The 13,743-nt window shown below is 55.9% G+C and overlaps 1 protein-coding gene across 10 annotated transcripts in view; it reads right to left on the bottom strand.

Moving 5' to 3' along the window:
* The window catches only part of TNS1 (tensin 1), a 225,851-nt gene that overhangs the window by 22,653 nt on the left and 189,455 nt on the right, over positions 1–13,743 (bottom strand). For 9 of the 10 annotated variants that reach the window (XR_009055069.1, XM_057745122.1, XM_057745123.1 and 6 more), the window contains 3 exons: positions 12,309–12,505; positions 11,327–11,402; positions 7,760–7,852 (listed from right to left, as the gene is read on the bottom strand). Coding sequence is in view for 9 of the 10 variants with exons in the window: in XM_057745122.1 (XP_057601105.1) it covers positions 7,760–7,852; positions 11,327–11,402; positions 12,309–12,505 (366 nt within the window). In the remaining variant the exon portion in view is untranslated. Of the gene's footprint in view, positions 1–6,635; positions 6,675–7,155; positions 7,180–7,759; positions 7,853–11,326; positions 11,403–12,308; positions 12,506–13,743 lie in introns of all 10 variants that reach the window. The other variant, XM_057745131.1, reaches the window with a different exon arrangement.

Below are 13,743 nucleotides of genomic sequence, written 5' to 3'. Positions count from 1 at the left end.
CTGCCAGTGTAGCTTTCCGTTTCCACACAGAGCTCCCCCCAACCAACAGCGGCGACAGCGGATGGGCGTGGGGCAAGACGTCTGCAAAGGGACGGGCGTGAGGCAGCCTGTTCCAGCGACCTGGCACAGGGTGACACAGAATCAGCCACCACGGCGCCCAGTGATGGAGCCCACGTGGGCAGAGGCCGGCAAGGCCTCCTCAAAAGCCCCCCTCGACCAGCCCAGGCCACCCATCCACCTCACGGAGGCCCCAGGCCACACCCACTCCCAAGGCAATGATTCCATGCCGTCCAAGCCTGAGGAGCTAGGAGATGTGCAGCATGCTTTTTTGAAAAGGACCCAACAGTAAATATTTTAGGCTTAGAGGGCCAAGCAGTCTCTCTTATAGCTACTCAATTCTGCTGTCATCGCGAGAGCAGCCACAGACAATACAAAAAGCAATGAGCATGGCTGTGTTACAATAAAACTTTCTTTACAAAAATAGCCAACGGGCCGGATTTGGCCATATGTTGCTGGCTCCTGATGTAAACCTGTCTCCTCAGCCCACAGAGGTAGAGTAATTTGCCCCAGAACACACAGCCCATTAGTAACCATGACTACCGTCTCCTGCCTTTCAGTGCCGGCTCTGGGTGGCCTGGAGGGGCCACAGACGCATGGGACACTCAGAGTTGGCTGCTACCCAGAACTCTAGCCCATCAGCCAGAGAAGAGCCAGCTCCACAGGGCTATTAATAATAGTAAAAATAGCAAACAACTATATGAGGAAAGTAGAATTTGGAGAATGTAAGTATCTTGCCTGGGCCAAACAGTAGCATGTGGCAGAATTGGCCTAGGAACCCAGGCAGCCTGGCCCAGAGCCTGCTCTTGGGCCTTGCACAGACCGCCGGCCGAAAATTGAGGCGCCAAGAATTTCAATGTGCCTTGAGCCTCGGGGGGGCCAGCTCCACGCCTTGGGGTCACTGAGATTGACAGAAGGGACACTCAGACAGGATCTCACACCCACAGAGATGGCACCTGAGACCCAAGGCCAGAGCCCACCTTCCCTGCCCATCCCTCACTTCCTGGCGTCACTCCCTGAAAACTCCTCCTGGACCCCCCAGGCTCTCGACTTCACCCCAGGCCCGCAACACTTAGCGCCCTTCGCTCCCACCCAGAGACGGCAAGGGGACCCACCTGCTCCCTGGCCGCCCCGGGCTCCCTGATCTGTGCTTGCAGCGCCTGGCACACAGGAGGTCCTCAGTGAGTGTCTGTCCCACAAACTAGTGGATGCATGACCTTTACCCTCCGCCCCCCCCCCCACACACACACAGAGGTGCACAATCACTAAGACCTAAGGGGCACACATTCGTTTTCCTCCTTCCCTTGGATTCTTGCTGACCCCAAAAGGTCAAGGTAAAACGCATGTGGGTGAGCCCTGAAGTCTGTGCTCTTCTCCACCTGCCATGTCCTCCTGATCACTGCCCCGCCGGATCTGTGTCCCTGCAGGCCAGCTTCTACTGACCTCATCCCCCAGACCCCCGGGGCCCAGGGCTCTGGGTGGCTTTGGCCTTCGGCCAAAGGTAAGAGGGACGAGCAAGGGATGGGGGTGCGGGGGTGAGAAGGTCAACGTGCCAGGGCTGCATCCTCCACCCAAGACTTCAGCTCCAGTCAGGGCCTCCTTCCTCCAGCTCCCTCCTGGTTCCTCCAGGCCTGGTGTGTGGGGAGCTCCCTCCTCCTGCTCGGGAGCACCCCGGGGTGGGGGTGCTTCACCATGCCTCGTTGGTTTGCCCAGACCTTCTAAATAGTCCATTAAACTCTCCTCGGTTGTCTCACTGGAATGAGCCATCTGTTTCCTGCCGAGACCGGACCCATATAGTGGGTAAGCCACTCACATTAGTGGGTAAGCACCCCATCCTGTGAAAAAAGTACATGTACTGCTTCTACCAGCAGTAAAACGGAGGTAAGGCCGCCCACACCACCCAGTCCCAGCGTCGGGATGGAGCCAAGCCTGGGACCAGAGATGCTGACGCCCATCTGCTCTATTTGCCATTAGTCAAGGCTGCATCCCCACTAACTCCTTCCGGCCCAGACACAGGGACAGGAGCCTGAGTGCAGTTTGCACAAAACATCGACGGGACAGTATGTTAGAAAGGTGGAGATATTAGGAAACCCGAGGAGGCCACGTTCATCAGGCACCAGCCTCATCAGCCCTGCCCCACTCCCTCAGAGGCGCTCTCAGAGAACTCAGCGTCTGAACTTGGAGGACAGCACTGCTTACCCAGGGAGAAGCACCGGCAGCTGTTCCCACCACGAAGGCAGGAAACAGCCTGTGAGTTTCGGCAGCCACCTAGCCCGGGGGCTTGGTTCTAGGGCTCGCAGTCTGTGGATTTCAGACCCAGCCCGCCTGGCCCTGCCCTCACCGTGTTCTCCACCCCCATCCTCTTCCTTGGTTGGCTACTCTGCCACCCATTCCTGACCTTCCAGGCCCAAATCAGGGGTAGAGATGCACTCAATCTCTGCTCCTCATGAAGCCAGAGCAGAAGGGACCTTTGGGAAGATACTCGATTTTCTGAGTCCATCTCCAGAACTATTCAAAACCAACCTTTTGGGCCAGAAAATCAGTTTTCCCAGGTTTTAAAATTACCCCTCTTTTTAAGTATTAAAATACCCCTCTTTTTCTGTCTATCCCCATCCTCCTTCTCTCTCTCCCCACCTCGGTACAACATGTAACGTGTGGGCTCCCCCATCTTTCACTTACTGGAGGGGTGACCTGAGACAGGCTGCTGAATCTTTCTGGGGCTCAGTTTCCTCATCTGTAGAATGGGAATGAGAATACCCACCTGCCCAGCCAGGATCAAGGGACGAGAGATGGGAAAGTCCCTTCTAATTCTTTCTCGCTAGTTCCAACACCAGTTTATAAGCAGCCCCACTGTTGACCGCCTATGCCCAAGCCATGCCTGTGCCTGCCTCCCTCTACCCTCTCTCCTGCTGTTTTCCTCCTCTCCGCCAATCCCAAGCAGCTGCACCCAGAGGCCATGGGAGCTGGGAAGGGCAGGAGAGGTGGGGCCAGGGAGGGTGCTTCATGCAGAACATTCCAGGAGCCCAAACCCATTCCAAGTGGCTGTGGGAGGCTGAGAACAACTGGACTCGAGGCTGAGAGGGTGACTCGGCCCCACCAGCCTGGGGGCACTGTCAGTTCTTCACCCACACCCTGAAGTGCATTTTCTGCCTCCCAGAAAAGTTTCTTTGCCTGGAGAGAAAGGACCTGTCCCCTCCAAGTGAAATGAAGACATGCAGATGGGGGAGAGGGAGGAAGTAAATCCCTGAGGTCCAATCCAGGACCTCAAAAGTTAAAATTCCAAACTTTGAGACTGGGCCACACAGCCCTCCTCTGAGCTCCCATCACACCCTATTCCTCCCCCAGCTCAGCACATCTACCTTATGCTGAAATATCTTTCCTTACCAGCCTAGCTCACTCATCTTTATGCCCTCAGTGCCTAGTAGGACCTGGCAGAATAGGTGCTCAATAAATCTTCATTGCACAGCACTGCCCTAAAATACCCAGATACCACAGTACACCCATCACTGAGGATCTCAGAAAAGGAAGGATCCCCAGAGGGGCCATTTCTAGTCCATTGTCTTTCTTTGTGCCAAAGCCATCCCATCTCATCATCTGAACAGACAGAACCTAAGCTGAATGTTCCCCATTCCCATTCCTCCAGGAAAGAAGGTTCAGCAATTTCTTTCCCTGTTTCCCCACTGGGAAGATATCCTTGACGCTGACCTCATGCCTTTACTGTTACAGACTTTCTTCCTCGCCTTCCTTCATGGAGAAGGGTACCCAGTAAAGACACTGTTTACGTTTAGAGGTTGCACCCCTTGCAACCACATGGAAAGGGGCAGCCTCCACATTCTGATCCAGCATAGGCTCTGCCCCTGATCAACTCTCTGGGCCTGGACAAGTCATTTAACATCCTTATACATCATCTCCTCATCAGCAAACTGAGGTTCCTACCACCTTCCTCTCAGTGCTTCTGTGATTACTGAACAAGATGATGTGACAATGACCCACATGGTCCCAATGACCCACATGGTTCCACCCCTGCCTGAGGACCCTCTCTCTGTACCACACTTCCCCTTGCTCCAGCCTCCAGCTTTCCCTAGCTCTCACTCCACTGACTTTGCAGTTCATGGGGAAAAAAATGCCATCCCTCCTACCCCAGGGCCTTTGCACATGCCCTTTACCTCTACGTGGAACACGCTTTTCCCATCCCAGCATCGCCGAGTTAATGTCACTCACCCTCATGTCTTACTTCTTCAGCCAGGGTCTCATAAAACTGTATCCCTTTGTTTCGGAGCACTTGTCTCAATATGTAATTCTTGGTGATAATTTAATTCTGACACCAGTCCATGCATTTGCTCCACAAGATTAGGAACCATGGTACAGCTTATCATTATACCCCCAGAGTATGCTTGGCACATAGCAGGCACACAAAATACTTAATCAATGAATCAACAAATGACAAAAAGAATGAATGTAAAGCGTTTAGTATGGCACCTTGAAGGAAGCAGACTCCCCTAAAGTCTTTTTTGCCCCTAGCTAAATAGGTCTGTCTCTGATTATTTTTCCTCACAGGCATCTTTTCCTGAATTTCCCATCAAAGTATCAGCAGGGAAATCAAGCAGTGCTCCAGAGGGTCAGCAAAGAATGTGCTTTAGTCTGACCCTGGAGGTGACGTGTGAGTCAGGGAAAACGGAACCGGCTGCCCACGGCCTTGCCTCCTGACCCCACCCGCCCCCCTCGCCAGCTCATGACAGCAATTCCGATCCCCACGCTGGAATCCCAGGGCACGGCGCCTGGGGGAGGGAGGGGGGCTGTGAAGCCGCCGCTTGATTAGGAGCCAGGAGACCAGTAAGTCCAGGGTCGGCCCTGCTGCCTCTTAATTGTGACTCTGGAAAGATGCCCCACCCTCACCCCACAACACAGACCTCAGCTCCACATCTGTGACAATAACGGGTGTGCTAGAGCAGATCTCTAGGAACCTTCCCCCTGGAGCGAACCGTGGCTCCAGGACAGACGGAGGAGGGTCAGAGGGCCCCGTAGGCTGAGATCCGATCATAAGGTGCAAGGGGCAGGTATCAGTCCTGATCTGTTGAAGTGTCACCCTCAAAGTAGGGAACACACCGCCAGGGCCTGTCACCCTCAGACCTTCCCAGCAGAGAGCGTGTGGGTCCCAGCAGTCTGTGGAGATCAGCAACCACAGCAGCGCTGAGAGCCCCCCATGTGGGTGGGCCCCTGGAACACGGCACACGAACACTGGCTCCAGCCCCCAGCTGACTCTAGACTCCTGTCGGGAACCAGCAGCCTGCCTCCAGCCTGGGGGAGGTCCTCTCCCTGGCTCTGAGGCTGGGATCTGCTGCTGGGGTGCTGCCTTGTTCTGCACCCCCACAGACAGCCTGGCATTGCTGCCAGAACTCTGGCTGGCTAGGAGTGGGCCAAGCTTTACGGGAAACTCCAGCCACCTTACCTGGGTGATGGCAGATTCAGAGGGCCACAGCTCATGCCCATGTTAGGGATAGAAAATCAAGGTAACGAGTGGGAAGTGGGCTTAAGAAACCAGACAGAGCCTTTAAAGAAACCAGGCTACATGGGCCCAGGGCTCAGGGCCCAGGCAGGAAGTCAGAACATTTAACACATTCAAGCTGGAAGGTGCTCAGGCCCACCCCGTCCAACCCTGTCCCCCTCCCCGAGTAGAGATTGGGACACAGATGCCCAGGCCACCCAGGCTGCACAGGCCGGCATCCCCCTTGTTTTGCCTCCTGCTCTGAGTCATCATTTGAATTCTGTTCCTAATAAATTAAAGGCCTTCAAGCAGCTTATATTCCCTGATTCTCCATGTGCCATCACCTAAATCAGGGGTTAAGTCAGGACACAGACATGCTAACTCCTTGAAACTGTCACAATTATGTGCATGGATGTCCCGAGGCATCTGTGTAGCAGGGGGTCCATAGCTTTTCCAAAATCTGCAAAGGCATCCAACATCCCAGAAAGACAGACGTCCTACCGTCTGTGTGGATATGACACCAGGCCAGGGCAACTTGTGGCTCTAAGACAGTGGCTCTGAACAGGCAGTGATTACCCTCCCGGGGAAATTTGCCACGTTGGAGACGTTTTGATTGTTGTGGTTGGATGAGTGCTCCTGGCGTGTAGCAGGGCGAGGCCAGGGAGGCTGCTAGACTTCCCACAACACATAGGGCGGCCCCCACAACTGAGCACTGTCCGGCCCCGAATGTTGGTAGTGCCGAGGCTGAGAAACTGTGCTCTGAGCTCTAAATGTGGGGCACACCGGGGAAATGGGATAGGAGCCCCCGCCCTCTGAAGGGGCTTGCTGCCCTCCAGGAAGGCGGGTGGAAGGGGCGTTTTGTCAGCAAGGTGGCACCACGCTTGTGCCTGGACACTGGCTGTGGCTGTGAGCACCTCATTCCACATCCAGAGTGACAACTCATCACCAGGGTGGGGACCGGGGTCTCTGTGCCTGGTCACATGAGACCCGAGCAGAGACGAGAGCTGCCTCTCAAGCCGGGCAGAACAAACGGAGTGAAGAGCCATTCCCGGACCCGGAGAGCAGAAGCAGCACACGGCGATGCCACACGTACCTTTGGAAAGCTCTGTCACCACCTTCCCCTCATCCTCTTCTGAGGGAAGATAGGAAGAGAGGTGAGGAGGAAGCAGAGGCAGGAAAGAGAGGCAGGTGATGAAGAGGAGAGGAAGAGCAGAAAGGAGAGAGAGAGATGGATTAACAGGGATTATTTCTTGAGACAGAGAGAGACTTTGCTTAGAAAAGGGACGTGGGAAAGCAGCGTGAGGCTGGGGCAGAGGCGGACTCTCCAGAAGAGCCACAGGGTGAGGGGTGCAGTCCACCTGGACAGGCCCGCAGGCTCCAGGGTGGCGAGGCACTCGGGCGCACAGGTAAGAGAGGGCCGCACTCTCAGGCGCAGCAGGCCCAGTGTCCCCGTCACAGCCCCCGCATCTCAAGCAGGAGGGCGCTGGCCAGGTGAGAGTCAGCCCTCCACCCTGTGACTGGCTGTCTCTGGCCACGCGGACACATCCTGGGTGGGAGGCTGTGCCCGGGCGTGTGTCCGCGTGGGTCACACCTGCGTGGCACGGCCCGCCTACCTGGCTGGGTCGGCCTTCTGGTGACTAAGAAAAAGAAGCAAAGTTGGTCCCCAGAGCCCCAGCCCAGCCCGAAAACCAGAGTCTAGGGAGCAAGTGTTTGGGCTCAGCCTGCTGGAAATGGCCAGGGAGGGCCCCGGGTCCCCACATTCCCCTTCCCCACAGGGAGGAGAGAAGCCAGGAAATGTGATGAGGTGTAAACCTGGGCTGTGTGCGCGCATGTCTGCACGTGTGTGCATGTGTGCGTGTACACAGGCACTGGGACACTAGGGGATGGGAGCCAGACTTCCGGCAGACAGCTAACCAACTCCAAGGAAATAAGGCAGGCCTCCAAACCCCCGCATCAGAGAACACTGGGAGTGGGGTTGACCCCACAAGGAAATGGCAGGAAGGCTACAGAGGGATCTGTCCCCTTCAACCCCTGCACAGAGAGCCCCACCCAGGCCTGACCTCAGCATGGACACAGAGCCAGGCTGCCACCTTGTTTCCAGAGGGGCCCCAAGAACCCACCACCTCTGGGCCCTGCCCAGGACCACAGGGGTCCTCCAACTCCCCACTCCTCCCTCCAGCCTCCCCGACCACCGCCCTTCCCGCCAGAGTCACTCACCGCCCGTGGGGTGCAGCAGGATGTCGGCTGGGTTGTGGGGCTTCAGGCCCAGGGCAGACAGGGGTGTCTTGGCCAGACCTGGAGGGGAGCGCACTGCATGGGGAAGAAGAGGGGAGACCCCGGGAGTGAGCGCAGGTGGAGTTGAGGGGAGAGGCCCCCTCTAGAGTGGGGGCACGTGGCGGGAGGGCGGGCAGCCGGAGGCAGAGCAGAGGAACCTGCCCCAGCCCTGGGGGTGCCGCGGCGGCTCCACCCCCGCTCCTGCCTCTGTGCTCCTCCACAGTGTGAAGGCTTAAGGGAGTCCGGCAATGGCCCTGCCCCTCCACCTCCAGAAGGTTAGTTCTAGCCCTCGGCCCTGAGCTGCTTCGCTATGGGCCCTCCACATCGCCATGGTTTACAACACACACACTGGTTGATTGGGTGCCCTCGGACGTGTTCTGTGTTATTCTCTAACCCCCTCCCCTCTCCACCCCAGCCCCAAACACACACACACACACACACACACACACAGAGTCTTTCTAAACCATGCACATAGATGGACTTAAAGAAAATGGAGTATCAAGATGGCACAATCTGTAAAGGACAGAGGAGGAGAAGGGACCACCAGCAGAACCAACCCTGAGTCCCCAGGCCAGCCCTTGGCCACAAGTCTTTGGCCCCCAGCCAAGCAGGTCCCTTGCAAGCCCCACAAAGACAGAACTCATCAGGGGCTCTCTTACCCCCAAAACCTCAGTGATCTGGAAGAGGAAAAAGCCCCATCTCTATAATATTTGGCCCAGAGCACCAACTTCCCGCACAAACCCAGACTGCCTCCCAAGCCACCCATTAGGGTTGGAAGTATCATATAACACACAAGGTCAGAAAGGGCAGTCAGGCTTTCTCCCATCAGCCAAGGATGCGGCCGGACTCTGAGCTGAGCTTCAGGGCAGTTGCTATGCCCAGTCACGAGGTTTCTCAGCGGCAGCTGCCATGTCTCCTAACGCACCTCCGAGAAGAAGTAAAGAAATTAGCTCTGTGTCTCCTGTCGCAGCTCTTGGGACCCTGCAGAGGCCACAGCCACTGAGGACACGCAGCCGCACAGATCCGCCAGAGCCCAAGGCTGCCTGCCCCACGCTGATGGCCTCAACACACTAGCTGTGGCCCTTGGGCCCTCAGGACCCACACAGCAACTCCGGGGCCCTACCTGGCACCTCCTCCCTTTCCCAAAAGACAGTGAGACCTACAGGAAACTAACGCCCCCAAAATAAAATCATCCAGTGCAAGCAATTTAAATAACTTATTTGTGTACAGAGGTGTCCGTGGGACTAGAGAGGCAACATACAGGAGTCCAGGTGGGCGGCCCACCCCTACACTCCACCCTCACTCCATCCTGAGATGTCCAACAGACAAAATACAGCAGAAGGGAGAAATATGTACTAACACACACACCCAGGCATGGCGTAGGCCTAGGCCTGCATGTTCCTGTCTGTCCCTCCTCTCATTACACACACACACACACAGAGGTATCTTGCAGTAGATGCTTATCAATCACTTAATAATGTTTGTCACACAAATAACTTTGAGTGTGAATAATTATGGAAGAATGAGCCCAGCCTCAGAGACCACTGTCCATGGAATGACCTCGAAGCCTCTTCAGCCCACATGTTTGCATGTGTTTGCCCAGCAGGTGCAGCAGAGGCGCAGGTGGACCAGCGAAAGCAGATGAAGCGGGCAGGGGGACAGAGGCGGTGGGAGGTTTCTCTAGGCTCCCCTCAGCACCTCCAGCTCCCTAATCACTCCTGTCCTCAGTCCCCAGGCATCTGGCCCTTCTGCTGAGGCAGAGGAGTGGGTGGCCCTGAAGCCAGGCAAGGCTTGGCTTCCTGAGAGAAGAATTCCTCGCATTTCTCCGCCTCTGTCTCTCTCCCGACCCTGTGCATGGAGGAAACTTCTAACTTATTCTCCCTGCCGGGGCGCCCGGGGCTGGCCGAGGGGAGGGGGAGAAGAATGGGAACAGAAACATGTGGCAGAACACAACTCTAGCTCAGCCCAGATGGCTTCATCCCAAACAGGGTGATGGCCAGGAGCCTGGCTGTTTGGACCCACGGGAAACTGGAGCAGGTGTGAAGGTGGGGGTTAAGACCAGGGAGAAAGCGTCCGCAAGTCATAAAAGGCACAGAGCAGTCTCGAGCAGCTTGTCCTGGGCTTGCACTGTCCCAGATGGTAGCCACGAGCCACACGGGGCCACGGAGCACCTGTGGTGTGGCCAGTCTGAACCGAGGTGTGCTGTGAGTGGAAAACACACAGCAGATTTCAGACTTGTATGAAACAAGAATCCAAAATACCTCTTTATATTGATTACATGTTGAAATAATATTTTTGATCTTTGGGGTTAAGTAAAACCCATTATTAAAGTTAATTCCACCACCTCCTTTTTAGATTTTTTTTGAAAGACTGTAAGATACCTCATTAATATTTTTATTTCAACTTACCTACTGAAATGATAATACTTTGGATGTTTTGAGTTAAATTAAAAAATCATCACAATGAGTTTCTCCGGTTTCCTTTAACAGAGGTGTTAGTAAAGTCTCCAGTGCAAATATGGCTCATGTTATTTTTCCACTGGACAGCACTGCTCTAGGGACAGCCATGGCATCCACTCACAGCTTCAGCCTCCTGCGTGTCCAAGATGGCAGCCAACATGAGATCTGTTGGCACAGAGGCCAGGTACTGGTGCCACATTCCTCCCCTCGGCAGGACAGCCAACCACCAGGAGAACGCGTGGCCAGCTCTGCCTCTCCTGTCCTTACCCTCCTCTCCTCCCACCGGCACAAATGCAGAGCTTGGGCCAGGCCCACCCAATCTCCACCCCTGCCGACTCAGGCCTCTCCCAGGGACCCTGAGTTCTTCACAGCCTGGTACTGCTCCATCACTGCTTTCCCAGGCCTCCTTCAGCTCCTCTTCATGTCTCTTCGGCCATAACAAGAACACTGCCCCTCTCCTGGGTTCATCCAGGTCTTCTCTTTGGGTGGAAATGTCTCTGCCCTTCAGGGATTTGCCCCTCCAGTGAGAGAGCATCAGAGGGATATAGACCAAAGGTTCCTGTCTGGAGGCCAAGGGATGGATGAGATGGGGATACGGTCAGCCTGAGGTTTCTGAGCCTTTCTTCCCTTGGTGGAAACTAAATAGGTTGCCTGAAGTGGAACAGGTGCTCGGATGCAGGCGGAAACGGGGGCCAGAAGCAGGAAGGCCAAGGGGTGTCTCAGAGACACACCAGCAAGTCACAAGGAGTCACTTTAGGATGGGGGATGTTTTGCACACAGGACGCAAAGACTCTCAGCAACTAGCAAACTCCAGGGGCCCCACAGTAGGTCAGTCTGGATCCCAGGACTGCAGCTGCTGCATCCTTAGACGCGTGAGCGGGGAAGGCGGAAAAGAAGAGGAGTGGGGGAGGGAAGCTAAAGTAATATGAGACACAGGGATGAGAAGCGGCAGGTTCTGGCCCCGCCCAACTTTGCCAGCACCCCCCAAACCTGGCTGCTTACACAGGCCAGAGGGGACCCAGGGAAGACCGGCCGAGGGTAGCGTTCTTACCCCCACTGGGCGGTGGACTGGTTGGGGAGGTTCCCTCCATCTCCTCGAAGGCCTCCTTGTAGCTGTGCAGATGGGGCTGCAGAAGACGAACAAGGGAGGAAAACAGTGGCTGTGACCCCGAGGAGGAGGGGTTCCCAGTTAACCAGCCTGACCACCTGCCCTCCCCTGGTAAACACAGAGGTCAAAGGGAGATCCTTGCCATCTATGGCCCCAACAACTCCTTGCAGCCGAGAGAATAGAGAGTGGCTAAATAGCAAGGCCATTGTCCAGCAGCACCTGCCTTGGAAATATTTCACAACAGGGCCAAAGAGAAGGGTCTGGGGGCGGGGGACTGGGGTCCTGCCAGAAGGCAGGAGAGAAACATGTCCAGAAGCCATTTCTATACAGAATGACTCGTTAACCTGGATTTTATCAAACATGGACCACTCACATCAGAATTTTCCAGGGCACACATTTAAGATGCAGATTCCTGGGCCCTATCCCAGGTCTAATAGGCTAGCATCTCTGGAGGGGACTTGGGAATATACATTTTTAATAAACTCCCTGGTGCTCACTAATGTTTAAGACCTACTTCCTCAAACTACTGAAACGTCTCAGAAACACAAACACTTCGACATTGAAATTTGATCTCCCAAGAAAACCCTACATCTAGAAAGGGCTCAAAAATAGTCAGTCTATAGGATCTGGCTTGGAGTTTAGAGACTGTGGTCACCTACATCATACCCAGAATCCTTACCACCCTACTAAGGGGCACTCTTTAGGAGTCAGGAAGGGAACCTCAGTCTCAGTGTTCATGGAGCATAAAAGCTATCTAGAGAAGGAACTGGGCTCCAGATTCCACAAGACAGAGAGCAGACCCAGGCTGAGGATGCAGCAGGGAAAAGTTACTGAGTTTACTGACAGGTCACTGCCACCCAGTTGACCATCAAGTTCCTCAATCGTTCAGGTGGGCTCTGCTACCCTCTGTGGCCCCAGGACTCACCTCTTTGGGCCGCCCTCCAGGATTGAGAGCGATGGTGAGAGCCAGCTCCGGGGAGACGCACTGCACAGGGGAGCGAACCCCAGGGCTACGGGGGGATGCAGGTTCCGGCGACTGGTTCTCGTACTGCCCATCGCTGGCCGCCCGCCTCCGGAGAGGTGCCGGGGGCTCTGCAGGCTGCTTCTCCCGAGCCTGCACCCCTGGGAGGAACGGCAGGACATAGAGGGCAATGAGCTTAACCTGGGGGAAAGGATCGATCGGGCCAAATTCCCCCAGAGAAGGCAGTGCCTCTTAGCCCAGGGGGTCAGGCTGGAGCTGGGCTTGTCTCCCTCGGCACCTCCTCCCCCCAGCCTCCCTCTGCCCACACCCCAGTTTCTCTGCAGGGTGGGGGATCCACTTAGGTTGGGCTGGCCTTCACCAGGAATCGCTACTCTGCACAGGGTTGGGGCCCAGAGCACAAAGGACTGATACAAGAAACAGATGTCAACTTCTTCCAAGCCCCGGAGGCAGAGGGCCAGAGCTTCCAGGCAAACGAGCGAAGGTGGAGGGAGGAGAGACAGTCTCCAAGGCGACTGCATCAACCAACAAGCAACACCAGGCCCGTGGGGAAGAACTTTGGAAAGGACAGATGATGCATCATCTTGCAAATGGTGCTCCCGAGAAGAAATCAAGAAATGACTAAGTCTTGTCACGAGGCCCCCAGCCCCAGCTGGCCCCTGGAATACTGCTGGCCTTCTCTGGGGTTCCCCAGCCCTCATCCGGTGCACCTCTGAAACCTCCGACCCACTTCCCTTATACTAGCCCCTTATCTGCCTACCCTTTTCTTACCCCAAAGATGGCCCGGGTTCCAGCCTGCCCCTCCCAGCAGGGCAGCAGGCAAAGAGCCTGAAGTCATGTGCCCCATCTGCTTTTGTGTACTTCCCTTCCACGCCGCAGGCCTGGGGATGTTGTTACTCTCCCCCTCTCCCTTCCCACTCCCTCTTCCCACAGCTGGGCTGCGGCACGAAACCCACTGCCTTGTTGAGCTGGCTCCAGAATCCTAGAAAACGTATTCCCCAGGGCCCAGAGGCCAAGACCCAGCCTGAGGGCGGGCCCCTCGTCCTCACCACGCTGTGGGAGGAAACTCCCAGCCCTGCCTCCACCACCACCCGAGAGGGCAGGTGAGGTGACAAGAGGTGCTGGGACTTGAAGGTCTCGTGAGACCCTGGCCACAGCAGCCTCAGGCCAGCACTCGGGGGCAGACCGACCGCCCCATGGCACACGTTCACACAACACACACGCACGCACAGCTGGCCCCAGGAGCAAGCCAGCACAGCCAAGCAGAAAGCACCCTCATTGAGATTGAGTCATCATCTACCCTCCACGGTGGGGTCTGCACGGCCCCAGGGGGCCCCCAGCTCCCGTCTGGCACGGCCACTGAGGCTGCCACGGAAAGCAC

This window comes from Hippopotamus amphibius, chromosome 8 (assembly GCF_030028045.1).
Source record: "Hippopotamus amphibius kiboko isolate mHipAmp2 chromosome 8, mHipAmp2.hap2, whole genome shotgun sequence".
Lineage (NCBI taxonomy): Eukaryota > Metazoa > Chordata > Mammalia > Artiodactyla > Hippopotamidae > Hippopotamus > Hippopotamus amphibius.
Note: the sequence above shows the minus strand (reverse complement) of the source record. Positions and strands in the feature narration are given on the sequence as shown.